This window comes from Gopherus flavomarginatus, chromosome 11 (assembly GCF_025201925.1).
Source record: "Gopherus flavomarginatus isolate rGopFla2 chromosome 11, rGopFla2.mat.asm, whole genome shotgun sequence".
Lineage (NCBI taxonomy): Eukaryota > Metazoa > Chordata > Testudines > Testudinidae > Gopherus > Gopherus flavomarginatus.
The window spans coordinates 12,213,791-12,230,168 of record NC_066627.1 but is presented as its reverse complement, the minus strand read 5'-3'; the positions used below and the strand labels follow the sequence as shown (position 1 = coordinate 12,230,168).

The window sequence follows — 16,378 nt, the reverse complement described above, 5'->3', positions numbered from 1 at the left end:
GAGGGGCTTTCAGTCCCCAATCCCATTCAGTCCTTCACATTTCAGCCAAGCCTGCCCAAGGAGGAGAGCACCCATCTGCGGAGTGGGTCCCTGTCTGCTTGGATCTGCAGAGAGACCCAGCAACACAAGAAATATTGTGAAGGGACTGGGAGACAGCAGCTTGATAACATAGTGATGAGGCATTACTGATAAGTGCACAGACAGACAGTGACTGAACAATCCTGGCAGTGGACTGTCCAGTGCTTCAGAGGCTGGCAAACATTCCACAAAGACCAACGCTATAAGTCTGCCATTTCAGTTAAATATGTTTGGGTGCTAATATACTGCAGCAATGTAATACTAGAACTATGAGTTACAATTGGAACTCTTTGAAACATTTACTATCATTAAAGCAAACATCTAGAGCTGCTCATTTTTTTCCAGCATAAAAAATTCTATTTTCGTTGAAATTGTAGAAACCAAACATTTTTTTGGTTTTGTGAATCAAGAACCAAACTACTGCTCTTAAAAAATACTGAAAACTTAAAAATTGTCACAGTGTTTTTTGAAAAAAGAAAAAGATTTTTCCAATACATACATTGATTTTAAGGATAGGACAAATCTATCATAAAAATGTTTTCAGTTTAAAGTCCACTTTTCCTTTGAAATGATTTAAACAGAAAATATCTGAATTCCCCAGATTGGAAACTAATAATTAAGCCAGTGAGCCAACATTGTTATTGTCCAATATCACATTTATTGCTTTTTCAAAGAGATTTGTGCAGGATGGTAAAACTGAGAAAGTGGCAATATTAGTATCCTCAGACTATGTTTTATACAAAAAGTCTCCCTTAAACTGAGACACAGAGAGTTGAAGCCCCCAGACAAAGCCTGTCTCTGCTCAATGACATAGAAGAGGGCAACATGGCTAGACCCCAGATCTCCTGTTCTAGCACCGTATCCTCTGTCTCACATTGATGCCTGCTAACCAGAAATACTCAGGTGGAGCGCACACAAACATAGTAAGACACTGCTTATGTCCCAGAGAGTTTACAACTTAAGTGGACAGGACAGAGAAAGGGAGGGAGGGGAAACAGAGGTATGAGCAGGGTAAGTAACTGGCTCAAGGTAACACAGCAGGTCTATGGAAGAACCAGGAATAGAAAATAAGTCTCCTGATGGGGCCAGATATACAGTCACAGAGGGGAATTACACAACACAGATGTAGCTGAGTGATGGTATTAGCCTCCCATCACACAGAGATGGAAATGCAGCTGGGATTTGGTGCCAGAGATCAGTTTGGGAAACAGGCAAGAGATCGTCTATGTGGTGTTGCAGTGGAATTATTTCAACTGAGCTTCACTGGGGACGCTTTCTGAGTTCATAGGTTTTTAAGGCCCAGCTTGAGAAAGCCCTGGCTGGGATGATTTAGTTGGGAACTGGTCCTGCTTTGAGCAGGGGGTTGGACTAGATGACCTCCTGAAGTCTCTTCCAATCCTAATATTCTAAGATTCTATTATTCCATGTCATAACTCCTCAGAAACTGGAAACCAGGCATTAGCTTTTTAATACATTACCTCCACATCCAAGTTTGCATATTTCCCCAATGGTGGAAATATCTTGGCTAGATCATTGGTGTTGGATGTGCTTGCCCCATCCTTCACACAGCATTTTATCGAGCCACATCCTGAGCCAGATCTTTGGATGGTGTAAACTGATACAGTTCCATTGACATTAAGGGACCCATGCCAATTTGCACATATATGATAACTCACCACTCATAGTTAAGAGCAATGATAAGCACTGTTCATCGTTGACACTCACATCATGAGATATTGCAGCATGGAATCAGTGGCACTCCCTCTCTCACTGTAATCCCCACCACTATCTTAGTGCTTCTCTCCACAGCCATCATACAATGAACTGAGAAAGAAAATTTCCACCAGAACCATCCTGACCGAGTTCCTTCTCCTGGGATTCTCTGATGTTCAGGAGCTGCAGATTTTGCACTTTGTGGTATTTCTAGTGATTTACCTGGTAGGCCTGACGAGGAATCTTCTCATCATCACAGCAGTAGCCCTCGACCAATACCTTCACACCCCCATGTACTTCTTCCTGATGAATCTGTCCATTATAGACCTCAGCTCCATCTCTGTCACCATCCCCAAATCCATGATCAATTCCCTCATGAACACCAGGGTAATTTCTTATCCTGGATGTGTTACCCAAGTCTTTTTCTTCGTAGTCTTCATTGCAGTTGATCTTGCCTTACTCACCATCATGGCGTACGACCGATATGTCGCCATCTGCCAACCACTGCACTATGAGAGGCTGATGAACAGGATAGCTTGTGTCCAAATGACAGTCAGTGGCTGGATTACTGGTATTGTCTACTCTGCAGTGTACACTGGGAACACCTTCAAGTTACCCTTCTACCAGTCCAATGTCATCAACCAGTTCTTCTGTGAAATCCCCCAGCTACTCAAGCTCACCTGCTCTAACTCATACCTCAGTGAAGTTGGGGGTAATGCCTTCATTGTATTTTTAGTGTTAAACTACTTTGTTTTTATTATTGTGTCTTATGTTCAGATCTACAAAGCAGTGCTGAGAATCCGCTCTCAGCAGGGCCGGTGTAAAGCCTTCTCCAACAGCCTGCCTCATCTCACTGTGGTCTCTTTGATGTTTCTCACTGGCATCTTTGATTACCTGAAACCCACCTCCAGCTCAGCATCATGTCTGGACCTTGTGGTGGATGTTCTCTATTCCCTGGTGCCTCCAGTGATGAATCCAATCATCTACAGCATGAGGAACAAAGAGATTAAAGCTGCATTGAAGAAACTGATTGTGTGGAGGTTATTCACCAAGAATTAAAATGTCCATCATTGGTACTTGATTGAGATTTCATTCTGAGCTTCTTTACGAATCTAATCAATTGATGACAAAATTGTCTCCTTGAGAACATAGAGTGCAATCTGTTTATGAATTCATAAAATCCAGACTAATTCCTTTGAGTATTCTGAACTAAGGTACTAATCTTGAAAAACTCATAAGCAAGTGCTTAACTTAGAGAAGACCCATTGCTTAAATTAGTGCTTAAATTAGAGAAGACCCATTGAAGTTTTACAGCTAAACCTATGTTGTTGGGTTTGTTTGATTTTTAGAGGGGTAGGGGGGACTTTTGGGGTATGGATGTGATTTTCAGCTGGGCCTATCATAATTAGACAACTAACCCTTACGTATTGGATATTGCCCAATGTCACTAAATATGCCAGTGGCAAAACAAGGCGCCAAGGCTCATGGGAATTACATGCCTAAAAGCCTTTGAGGACCTGGACCTGAATCAAGTTCCTCTGAATTCATATCTAGTGCACTAACTACATCACCCTCCTTTGAAATTCCAGACTAAATATTTAATTTGCATGTGCAAATATGGTGTAATTTGGGTTTCAGAAAAAGTTACATTTGCAAATACGACTCCAAACATTTCAAATATTACCTTCATAACAAGAAGACATCAAATACAAGCATGGATGGATCCTTAAAATGACCTGGAGTTGTCACACAACACACTGATGTATTGTTTGTCCCAGTTTTGAACTCATCCCTACATAACCCATCACGTTTGATAGGCAACAATTGTCCATTTTGATGGATATCACAGTCTCCTTGGAGAGAACATGAAGTGACTGGGACTAGGAGATTGAACTAGCCTTTCCCACTTCTGAGGTGTTCCCTTCAGATCAGGACTGGTCCTTGGTCTCTGCTGACGCTGCTCACATGGGATTGACAGTTCCAGTTTGGCTGGTTGGGATGTTGAGTGAGCACACTCATGACATACCAAGGAGTTGACGCACAACACCAATCTTTTTACTTGTATTTCTAGTGCTTTCTTTTTATTCCCCATATCTCTCGTATTAGATGTCTGTTAGATTTCCCCTCTGTGATCCCTCTTGTGTCTCCTTTGTTCATGATGAGATGGCCCATGTTTCTCCCAGATCTCAACCCTACAGCCAGGTCTCCATGCTCTGGACTACCTCTGGGATTTTGTTTCCTGCCCCCTTCAAACTTAGTTTAAAGTCAGCCTCACTAGGATAGCCAGTCTGTAGACAAAGATACTTTTCATCTTTCTTCAATAGATGGACCCCAACTCTGCTCTGCAGTCATTCTTCTCAGAACAATATTCCATGGCTGAGGAAGCTGAAGCCCTCCTGATGACACCTTCCACGCAGCCAGGCATTCACCTCTTGGATGTGTCGATCTCTGCCTGGACTCCTGTCCTCATCTGGGAGGATCAAAGATAACACCAGCTGCCCCCAGCTCCTTCACCCTCACTTCCAGAGCCCAGTAGTCACAGATGATCTGTTCAGGCTCATACCTCGCAGATACCATTACTTCCTGCTTGGATGTAGTAGTAGTAGTCAGAGGGGTGGATGATCCTCAAGAATCCTTCCATAATGTCTCAGATACGGGCCTCTGGCAGACAGCACACCTTCTGGGAAGCCAGGTCAGGCAGGCAGATGGCCAGAGTCACTAAAGTGACCCTTCCAGTCAAGGCAGCGTGTCCTAATGTCCAGAGTCAATAAATTTGCCACACTCTGTGAATTGTGTGGCCTCTTGGCCCGTTGGGGAAGTGAGGCACCACTCAGGGGTGTGTGGTGTCCAGAGTAGGGGGACTCGGGCCTTCTCTTCTTCTCCAAGCCCCATTCCAGGGCCCTGGTGGTGGTTAGTGTACTCACCACTGAGTCAGTGGGCATCCTCCTGAGACACGCTGACTGGTTCCCCAGTTCACTCACCAGAGAACAGTATACATCCCCTGGGCTCCTACCCTTTCTCCCTCAGTGATGCTCTATGACTCCCCTGGATCTCTGGGGTCCTCAAGTGGCATAGATCCTGTTGGCGCAGACCCTTCTCTGGGCTCCTCAGGCAGTCTGGGGTCCATCTGAAGCTCTGCATCCTGTGGATCTGTATCTGGAGCCTGTAGCAGCTCCCTGGAGAGAGCCTGCAGTCTTCATCTCCCCCCTTCAGCAGCCTGCCCACACTGAGTTGGGCTGCTTCCTTTTATACTCTGCCTCCAGGCTGAATATGCCCAGCAGAGTCAGAGAGCTGGGGCTTCCTCAGCCTGAAAAGCACAATTAACCATTTAGGGGCTGGTTCAAGGTAGGTGCACCCATCACACCTGGTCAGAAGCCTCACCGGTGAAAGCTTATTACTCAATCCGCCACTTCTACAAAGGAAAGGCAACGTGCACCAGCTTCTGTACACTGAGGAGATTCTCCAAGCACTTCAAGCAAAACAGAGTTTTGGGTAAAACATAAAACAGCTTTATTAACTGCAGAGAGATAGATTTTAAGTGATTATAAGTAATAAATGTACAGATCAAAATTGGTTACCCAAGAAATAAAAGCAAAAGTACAATCTGAGTTCTACAAACTAGAAAGAATTTGACTCAAACACTGTCTCACCATGATGGTATAGTTCCTTCAGACACAGACTGAGATTCCTTTTTTCAGCCTGGGACCACCTCTTCTATTCAAAGCCTTTGTCCACAAGATGTCTTTCTAGGCATTCAGTTGGGGAGCGGGGGAGTGAGACCAAGTGATTATGTAATTTCTCCCCTTTACAGCTTCCTCCAGCTTTCTGGAAAGATCTTTTGCTCTGATGTGAGTAAAGCAGTCTCCATTCTCTATGTGCTCCCTCTGAAAAGCCTTCATTGTATACAGATCCTGTGATAGTCCTTGGTAGTGTGGATTCCCCTTAATGGGCCATCAACGCTGGCTGGCTTTGCCATTGTTATACCTGAAAGGCTGATTGTAGGTGTTTCCAATCTTACAATATACTTCAGTAACACATACATAGCAAACTTCATAACTTCCCATACAGTGATAGCACATATAAAGCAACAGGATATTTATCATTTTTAAATGATACCTCATAAGGCATATTTTGTATGAAACCTATCATAGTCATGTATCACAGGGATAGCCATGTTAGTCTGGATCTGTAAAAATCTACAAAAAGTCCTGTGGAACCTTATAGACTAACATATGTATTGGAGCATGAGATTTCATGAGTGAATACCCACTTTGTCAGATGCAGTGGGTAATCCCTCCCTGAAAGCTTATGCTCCAAATTGTCTGTTAGTCTATACGGTGCCACAGGACTCTTTGTTGCTTTCTATCAGAGTCATATAACCATGCAAAATATGAGGGTACCAGAGTACTGTTTTGGAGCAGAGAGTGTCACAGGGACATGATAGCAGATTCCAAGTACATAAAAGATTGTTGGAAGGATGAGGGAGAAAATTTATTTTCCTCAACCTCCTAGGATAGGACAAGAATCAATGGGTTTAAATTGCAGAAAGAGCAGTTTAGCTTGGACAGTAGGGAAAACCTCTTAAATGCTACGGTGGTTAAGTACTGGAATAAATTGCCTAGGGAGATTGTGGAATCTTCATCATTGGAGATTTTTTAGAGCAGGTTAAAGGAACACCTGTCAGAGATGGTCTAGATAATACTTATCCCTCCCATGAGTGCAGGGGACTGGGCTAGTCCTACGATTCTATGATTCTAGGATAAATATAGAAATTGGGCCCCTGTTGCACTTATATGATGGTCAGTATCTTGGCTGGTACCTTGTGGTTGCACCGGGGACCTCCAGAAGAAAGGGTGGGAGTCCCTGCAGCTTGATCTAAACAGGCAGGCTCCCTGGTAGGGGTGTGACAGACTCATGAACTCTGGGGATTGGGCACAGAGGAGATTTGTAAAACAGAGAGACCAAAAGGTGGCGTTTGTATGAGTGACTCTGTGTGACTGCTTTATCTGAACTCAGTTCACCTCACACATCCTGGAGGCCAGACGTTTCCACTATTCCCATGTCATTGTTATTGCTATTTATTCTCAGGTACAAACGGTCACTCAGATCCTCACACTCCAGAAATGTGCACGTAACCCAGGCTAACACAGTGTGGCTCATTGTCTCCTCTAGTGGTCAGAGCTTGTACAGCAGCTTATGAGTCTGTTTTCATCTCTGTACTAATTCACTTAGTGCTTGTAGCCTAGGGATTATGGGAACCTGCTTCAAAATCTACAGGCCCTGTGTTCAACCCTTACGTAGCTTCTATCAAGGATACATGTAGATGGATGTATCTCAGTTGAAATCAGGATTCCAGATCCCCATAGGGTATAAATTGGTTACGTGCTATCAAAATGAATAGAACTACACTGGTTTGCTAAGGATCTAGCCCTAAATGTTAAGGTCTGATTATTTTCTCACATATGTCAGTTTTATGTCAGTCTGACTCCATTGATGCCATGTGGAACAGCCTTCCAAGATGAGCAGTGGGGGAAGAAAAATCTAGCTGGCTTCAAGACTTAACTTGATAAGCTTATGGAGGGGATGGCATGATGAGACTGCCTACAATGATATGTGGCCCATTGGCAACTGCCAGTAGCAAAAATCACCAACATCTGGAGATGGGACACTAGATGGGGAAGAGTCTGAATTACTACAGAGAATTCTTTCCCAGGAATCTGCCTGGTGGGTCTTGCCCACATACTCAAGTTCTAACTGATCGCCATATTTGGAGTCAGACTGGCAGACACCCTGGGAGATTTTCACTGTCCTCTGCTGCATAGTGCATGGGTCACTTGGAGGTTTAAACTAGTGTAAATGGTGAATTTTCTGTAATTAGAAGTGTTTACACCATGATTTGAGGATGTCACTAATTCAGCCACAGGATAAGGATTTATTACCGGAGTGGGTGGGTGACGTTCTGCGACCTGCAATGTGCAAGAGGTCAGATAAGGTTATCATGATGATCCCTTTTGACCTTAATTAATACACAAAAGGGAAAGAATCTCCCATCCTTGCTTTCTAGTGTCCCTGGAACAGGTGTAAGTGGCAACACAGTTTAATAGGCATTGCTTGGGCACAGAATGAAAGGCTGATTCTTCCCTTCTATGAAATGCACACCATGTTAACCCTAGGATTGGGTCAGATCTTCTGATGCTGTAAATCAGCCCAAATACATTGACATCGGTGGAATTAATCTGGATTTGCACTGGGGGCAATTGAGAGCAGAATCTTGTCCACTTCTGCATAAATTGTGTTGTTATGGAAATAAATAACATGGAATGTGAGACACAAACTGAAAGAGTATTTATTTGAAAAAGACAGAAAATTAATTCTTGATGAATAACCTCCCCACAGTCAGTCTCCTCAATGAAAATTTGATCTCCTTGTTCCTCATGCTGTAGATGACAGGATTCATCAAAGGAGGCACTACAGAATAGAGAACAGCCACCATGAGATCCAGACTTGATGCTGAGTTGGAGGTGGGTTTCAGGTAGGCAAAGATGCCAGTGAAAATAAACAAGGAAACCACAGTGAGGTGAGGAAGGCAGGTGGAGAAGGCTTTATGCCAGCCCTGCTCAGAGGGGATTCTCAGCACTGTGTTGAAGATCTGAACATACGACACAATTATAAAACCAAAACAACCTAAGCATATGCATGCACTAAAGATGAGAGCCCCAATTTCCCTGAGGTATAAGTCAGAGCAGGCAAGTTGAGGAGCTGGGGAATTTCACTGAAGAACTGATCCACTATGTTGCCTGCACAGAAAGTTACTGCAAATGTGTTCCCAGTGTGCAGTGCAGCATAAAGAATTCCACCGATCCAGGCACTGGCTGCCATTTGGACACAAGCTCTCCTGTTCATCACACTCTCATAGTGCAGTGGTTGGCAGATGGTGATGTATTGGTTGAACGCCATGATAGTGAGAAGGGAAAAATCTGTTCCCATCAAGAAGATGAGGAAAAAGACTTGAATGACACATCCAGCATAGGAAATTGATCTGGAGTTGATTAGGGAATTGGCCATGGATTTGGGGATGGTGACGGAGATGGAGCCGAGGTCTATAATGGACAGGTTCACCAGGAAGAAGTACATGGGAGTGTGAAGATGGTGGTCGAGGGCTACGACTGTGATGATGAGAAGGTTCCCCATCAGAGCTGCCAGGTAAATCACCAGGAACACCACAAAGTGCAAAATCTGCAGCTCCCAAATGTTTGTGAATCCAAGGAGAAAGAAATGGATCAAGGTGGTTTAGTTGGACATTTTCTTCCTCAGAACATCACGCGCTGCCTCTGGAGGGAAGGAGAAGGGCAATGGTCAGGATTACATCAGTAAAATAATTCTTCTTTTGTGAAAACCACCTTAGTTCACAGAGGTCAGACCCCTGGCTTGTGCAGATTGGTGTAAGATGGGACGGGGAGTGGACGAACCACTGACTCCAGTGGAGATAGTCCAGATTTACACTGGGTAGAGTGAGAGGATATTCAGCCCCATTGACCAAATGAGATTGCTGCTGATTTACACCAAGCTGAAGGAAAACAGAGTAAGGACCAACTGCTTTTTAGGGGTCTGTATATCATTCCACTCAATGAAGTATAAAATTAGGTGAATCTTATCTTCATTTCATAGAGAGGAAAATGCAGACCAGAGAGCTAGAATGTGCTGTCAGACACACCAGTGTAAATCTCGGGTAATGTCACTGAAAGTAGTGGAATTATTTTATATTTACACTGCTGTAAATGGGAGTAGCATCTACCACAGAGATGAAAGGGCTCACTCATGGCTATACAATGACTGACTGTAGAATCAGGAACAGAATGCTGAACAACCCCTGAATCCCAGTCAGCTGTTCTATCCATGACCCAACACTATCTACCCATAACAGAACAAAAAAGGTCCCAAGCTGCTTTCTCACTTCTATAACCTATAACACCCATGACCCCATGCTCTCGCAGAGGGGGGGATTTGAATCCAGGAGTCGTGATATTGCTCCACTCCTCCCATAATCATTGGATTACATGCTAAACCCAGAGCTACCCGGAATAGAAGCAAGAAGATATTCCCTCTATTTGCTGGCAATGCTCCTACTTTACAGACCAAAATGCTATTAGCCTTCTTGGCAACAAGGGCACAATGTTGACTCATGTCCAGCTTCTCGTCCATCATATCCCCAGGTCCTTTTCTGCAGAACTGCGGCCTAGCCATTTAGTCCTTAGTCTGTAACAGTGCATGGGATTGTTCCATCCTAAGTGTAGGAGTACTGATCTGGAGTACTACATGCTACCCGGAATAGAAGCAAGAAGTCCTGACTCCAAGCCACCTACCCTAATCACTCCACTATAAGATTCTACTGTTAAGAATTGTAGAAATGCTGCACAGTGGTCTTAATAGCATCAAGATCAGTAGTACATAAGAACAGCCATACTGGTTTAGACCAAAGGTCCATCTAGCCTCGAATCTTGTCTTCCTACAGTGACCAATGCCAGGTGCCCCAGAGGAAATGAACAGAACAGGTAATCACCAAGTCTGCTATAGACAACCAGACAAGGAGGATGAGGTGGACAAGGCATTTTTTCCAGCAACTAACAGGATTTACTAGATCACAGGCCCTGGTTCTCATGGGGGACTTCAATTACCCCGATATCTACTGGGAGAGCAATACAGCAGTGCACAGATAATATAGGAAGTTTTGGAAAGTGTAGAGGACAATTTCCAAGTGCAAGTGCTGGAGGAACCAACTAGGGCAGTGGTCCTGAACAAGGTGCCCATAGGCAACATGGAGCCCGCTGGGGCATGTATGTGCACCCGCCTAGTGCTCAGCAGGAGAAAGAAGCCACGGGCCTGTGGTTGCCGTGGACAGAGAACACCAGGGCTGGGGGCACCGGTTCTCTCTGTCCCCAGCAGGTGCAGGGCTGCGGCTAAGCCGGAGAGAAGCCATGGCCCCAAGCCTGCCAGGGACAGAGAACTCCAGGGCTGCGGGCGCCGGTGCTCTCTGTCCCTGGCAGGTGCGGGGCTGCAGCTTCTCTCTGGTTTCTGAAGAAAAAGTAAGAAGAATGAATCCTTTTCAAACTTTATGTCTTATCATTGCATTATCCATCAAGAAGCTTTGTGCCTCAAAGTTCTCTCTTTTCAACATGTTATGAACATTGTTATTAAAATAATTAACTCTATTTGAGCTAAATCTTTGCAACACCTACTTTTGAAAGCCCTGTTGGAAGATGTTGATGATAAACAATTTGATCTTATCTTGCACACAGAAGTACGATGGCTGAGTGAAGGTAAAGTTCTTGCACATTTTTTAAGCCTAATAGAAGAGATCAAAGAATTTCTGAAGTCCACAAATCAGAACTTTGAGTAACTATAAGATTCTAACTGGTTAATGGACTTGGCTTTTCTTGCCGACATCACTGACAAATTTAACTTTTTAAATCTTGAGCTCCAGGGAAAAGACAAACATGTGGCTCAAATGATAGTTTCCATAAAATCATTCAAAGCAAAACTGATCTTATAGATGTCACATATGAAGACGAAGTCTCTCGAACATTTCCCAAGTATGAAGAAAATGGTATGTGACAGTGATTTTAACCCATCACCATTTGTTATCTACTTTTAAACACTTCTGAAACAATTTGAAAAGAGATTTCAACAGTTCACCACCATTGAGTCTGTAATTGTCTTTCTTGTGAATCCTTTTACTTGCCAAATAGAAGTAACAGAAATGGCTACATCAATTGCGAGTCTCATTCAAGTAAGAACAGAAGATGCAGAACTGGACATTTTGGACCTTCAAAATTATATTGTTCTAAAATCCTACGCAACAGATGAAAACTTTTGGAATCTGGTTGACCGAAAAAAGTTTCCTGCCTTAAAACATGTAGCATACAAAATAAAATCTTATTTCAGTTCCACTTGTCTGTGCGAAGTTCTGTTTTCAACAATGAACATCATAAAATCAAAATACAGATCTCAGCTTACAGATGCCCATCTTGATGATTGCTTATGAACGGGAATATCATCCTACTCTCCCAAATACAAAAAATTGGTTGAAGAAATGCAGTGTCAAAAATCACACTGACTTTATCAGAATAACCACGTGAATTAATGATATTTGTTTTTCCATTAAGTGCTGATGAGTGCTCATGATTAACTTGTGTTTAATTTTTTTCATACTTGTTTGTTTGTTTATTGAAATTCAGATACAAGTAACAATATAAAGAATATTTTAATTAACTATAACTGACTATCTATGTTAAAGTAAGAATAATAAATATATTTGGACCAGCAGTTCAACAATGTTTTACTTTTTAAAAAATAAATAAAATGAAAACTGTTTATGATATTTATTTTGTAAAAACTTCTTAATTTTTCATATAGGTAGACAAAAAAGAACAAATTCACATGGTAAGGTGAAAGAGTAATTGATGAATAATTTAATTAATACATTTTACATGTACAATTATCTATTTTATCTTATGGATTCATATATTATGTAATATTAAATATGATGTTTTTCATATTATTTATTGTACAAATGCAAAATAAGCCTTGAAAAATTGTTGCTGCCTGCCACACTCTTCTGAAAACATGAATGTGCTACTTCCACAAAAAGGTGGGGACCACTGAACTAGGGGCACAGATCTTCTTGACCTGCTGCTTACAAACCAGGAAACATTAGTAGGGGAAGCAAAAGTGGATGGGACTCTAGGAGGTAGTGACCATGAGATGGTCAAGTTCAGGATCCTGACAAAAGGAAGAAAGGAGAGCTGTAGAATACGGACCCTGGACTTCAGAAAAGCAGACTTTGACTCCCTCAGGGAACTGATGGATAGAATCCCCAGGGAGAACAACATGAGGGGGAAAGGAGTCCAGGAGAGCTGCCTGTATTTTAGGTTTCAGAGTAGCAGCCGTGTTAGTTTGTATCCTCAAAAAGAACAAGAGTACTTGTGGCACCTTAGAGACTAACAAATTTATTTGAGCATAAGCTTTTGTGGGCTACAGCCCACTTCTTCGGATACATAGAATATAGTGAGGATATATATATACACATACAGAGCATGAAAAGGTTTTAGTTGTCTTACCAACTCCAAGAGGCCAATTAAGTAAGAGAAAAAACTTTTTAAGTGATAATCAAGATAGCCCATTACAGACAGTTTGATAAGAAGTGTGAGAATCCTTATTGAGGTTTCAGGAACAAACCATATCAGTATGTAGAAAGAATAGTAAATATGATAGGCGAACAGCTTGGCTTAATAGTGAAATCCTTGCTGATCTTCAACACAAAAAAGATGCTTACAAGAAGTGGGAGACTGGACAAATGACAAGGGAGGAGAATAAAAATATTGCTCAGGCATGCAGGACTGAAATCAGGAAGGCCAAATCAGAAATGAAGTTACAACTAGAAAGGGATATTAAGAATAACAAGAAGGGTTTCCACAGTATGTTAGCAATATGAAGAAGGTCAGGGAAAATGTTGGCCACTTACTCAATGTGGGAGGCATCCTAGTGACAGAGAATGTAGAAAAAGCTATTGTACTCAATGCTTTTTTTGGCTCTGTCTTCACAAACAAGGTCAGCTCCCAGACTACTGCACTGGGCAGCACAGTATGGGGAGGAGTTGACCATCCCTCTGTGGAGAAAGAAGTGGTTCAGGACTATTTAGAAAAGCTGGACGAGCACAAGTCCATGAGATTGGATGCAGTACATCTAAGGGTGCTAAAGGAGTTGGCAGATGTGATTGCAGAGCTATTGGCCATTATCTTTGAAAACTCCTGGCAATCGAGGGAGGTTCTGGATGACTGGAAAAGGGGCTAATGTAGTGCCCATCTTTAAAAAAGGGAAGTAGAAGGATCCGGGAAACTACAGGCCAGTCAGCCTCACCTCAGTCCTTGGAAAAATCATGGAGCATGTCCTCAAGAAATCAATTCTAAAGCACTTAGAGGAGAGGAAAGGGATTAGGAAGAGTCAGCATGGATTCACCAAGGGCATGTCATGTTTAACTAACCTAACTGCCTTCTATAATGAGATACATGGCTCTGAGGATGAGGGGAAAGCAGTGGATGTATTATTCCTTGACTTTAGCAAAACTTTGATACGGTCTCCCACAGTATTCTTGCAAGCAAGTTAAAGAAGTATGGGCTGGATGAATGGACTATAAGGTGGATAGAAAGCTGGCTAGATCATCATGCTCAATGGTTAGTGATCAATGGCTCCATGTCTAGTTGGCAGCCGATATCAAGCAGAGTGCTTCAAGGGTCAGTCCTGGGGTCGGTTTTGTACAGTATATTCATTAGTGATCTGGAGGATGGTGTGGACTCCACTCTCAGCAAGTTTGGCAGATGACACTCAACTGGGAGGAGTGGTAGATATGCTGAGAGTAGGGATAGGATACAGAGGACTGAGATAAATTAGAGGATTGGGCCAAAATAAATCTGATAAGGTTCAACAAGGACAAGTGCAGAGTCCTACACTTAGGATGGAACAATCCCATGCACTGTTACAGACTAAGGACTAAATGGCTAGGCCCAGTTCTGCAGAAAAAGGACCTGGGGATATGATGGACAAGAAGCTGGACATGAGTCAACATTGTGCCCTTGTTGCCAAAAAGGCTATAGCATTTTGGTCTGTAAAGTAGGAGCATTGCCAGCAAATAGAGGGATGTGATCACTCCCCTCTATTCAGCATTGGCAATGCCTGATCTGGAGTACTGTGTCCAGTTTTGGGCCCCACACTACAAGGAAGATGTGGAAAAAATGGAAAGAGTCCAGTGGAGGGCAACAAAAAATGATTAGGGGGCTGGAGCATACAATTTATAAGAAAAAGGCTTAGGGAACTGGGATTATTTAGTCTGCAGAACAGAAGAAGGACGGAGGGATTTGATAGCTCCTTTCAACTGCATGAAAGGGGGTTCCAAAGAGAATGGACCTAGGCTGTTTTCAGTTGTAGCAGATGACAGAAGAAGGAGTAATGATATCAAGTTGCAGTGGGGGTGTCATAAACAGATAGTTCAGGGGTTAATAGAACAGACGTACTTCATGTCTCTTTTGACTGTAAAGGGTTTAACAAGTTCAGTGAGCCTGGCTGTCACCTGACCAGAGGACCAATCAGGGGACAGGATACTTCCAAATCTTGAGGGAGGGAAGTTTTTGTGTGTGCTGTTAGATTTTGGTTGTTGTTCTCTCTGGGTTCTGAGAGTGACCAGACGTGCAACCAGGTTTCTCTCCAATCTCTCCAATACAGTCTCTTATATGTCCAGAGTAGTAAGTTACTAGGTAAATAAGGTGAGTTAGGCTTAAGTTTGTTTTCTTTTTTTGCAAATTTGTGTTTGGCCAGAAGGAGTTCAAATTTTTATTTTGCTGAAAGGATTTTAATTTGTACTTGTACACTTAGACTGGGATGGTATTCCCAGTGTCTATAGCTGAAAGACCCTGTAACATATTCCATCTTAATTTTACAAAGATAATTTTTACTGTTTTTTCTAAAGCTTTTCTTGTTTAAGAACCTGATTGTTTTTTTATTCTGGTGAGACCCCAGGGGACTGGGTCTGGATCCACCAGGGAATTGGTGGGGAGAGAGGAGGGAAGGGGGAGAGAAAGGTTAATTTTCTCTCTGTGTTAGCATTACTTTCTCTCTCAGGGAGAGTCTGGGAGGGGGAGAGAGAAGGATGGGGGAAGGTGAATTTTCCTCTCTGTTTTAAGATTCAAGGAGTTTGAATCACAGTGATCTTCCAGGGTAACCCAGGGAGGGAAAGCCTGGGAGAGGCAACGGTGAGGGAAAGGGTTTACTTTCCTTGTGTTAAGATCCAGAGGGTCTGGGTCTTGGGGGTCCCCGGGCAAGGTTTTGAGGGGGACTGGAATGTACCAGGCACTGGAATTCCTGGTTGGTGGCAGCGCTACGAGTACTAAGCTGGTAATTGAGCTTAGAGGAATTCATGCTAGTACCCCATCTTTTGGACGCTAAGGTTCAGAGTGGGGAATTATACTATGACAGGGGAAGTTTAGGTTGGATATTAGGAAAAACTTTTTCACTATGAGGGCAGTGAAAGGCCACTGGAAGGTGTTACCTAAGAGGTGATGGGTTATCCTTCCTTAGAGGTTTTTAAGGTCAGGCTTGACCAAGCCCTGGCTGGGATTATTTAGTTGGGGATTGATCCTGCTCTGAGCAGGGGGTTGGACTAGATGACCTCCTGAGGTCCCTTCCAATCCTGATATTCTATGATTTTATGATTTTAAGTGATCCACCCGCTGTCACCCATTCCCCAGCTTCTGGAAAACTCAGGCTAGGGACACCATCCCTGCCCATCCTAGCTAATAACCATTGATGGACCTATCCTCCAGGAACATATCTAGTTCCTTTTTCAACCCTGTTATAGTCTTCACCTTCACAACATCCTTCAACAAAAGAGTTCTTTAGGTTGACTGTGCATTGTGTGAAAAAAAACTTACTTTTGTTTTTTTTTAACCTGCTGCCTATGAATTTCTTTGGATGATCCCTAGTTCTTGTGATGTTAGACAAGGAGTAAATAATTTTCTTCACACCAGTCCATGATTTT

General features: G+C 42.9%; 1 protein-coding gene and 1 pseudogene across 1 annotated transcript; one reads left to right on the top strand and one right to left on the bottom strand.

Moving 5' to 3' along the window:
* Positions 1-2,259: 2,259 nt before the first annotated feature.
* Positions 2,260-2,850, top strand: LOC127030772 (olfactory receptor 14C36-like). The gene has a single exon (XM_050917515.1). The coding sequence runs from the start codon at positions 2,260-2,262 to the stop codon at positions 2,848-2,850; it is 591 nt and encodes a 196-aa protein (XP_050773472.1).
* A 5,308-nt stretch (positions 2,851-8,158) lies between these two features.
* LOC127030771 (olfactory receptor 14A16-like) lies at positions 8,159-9,093 on the bottom strand (annotated as a pseudogene).
* Between the last annotated feature and the right edge of the window lie 7,285 nt (positions 9,094-16,378).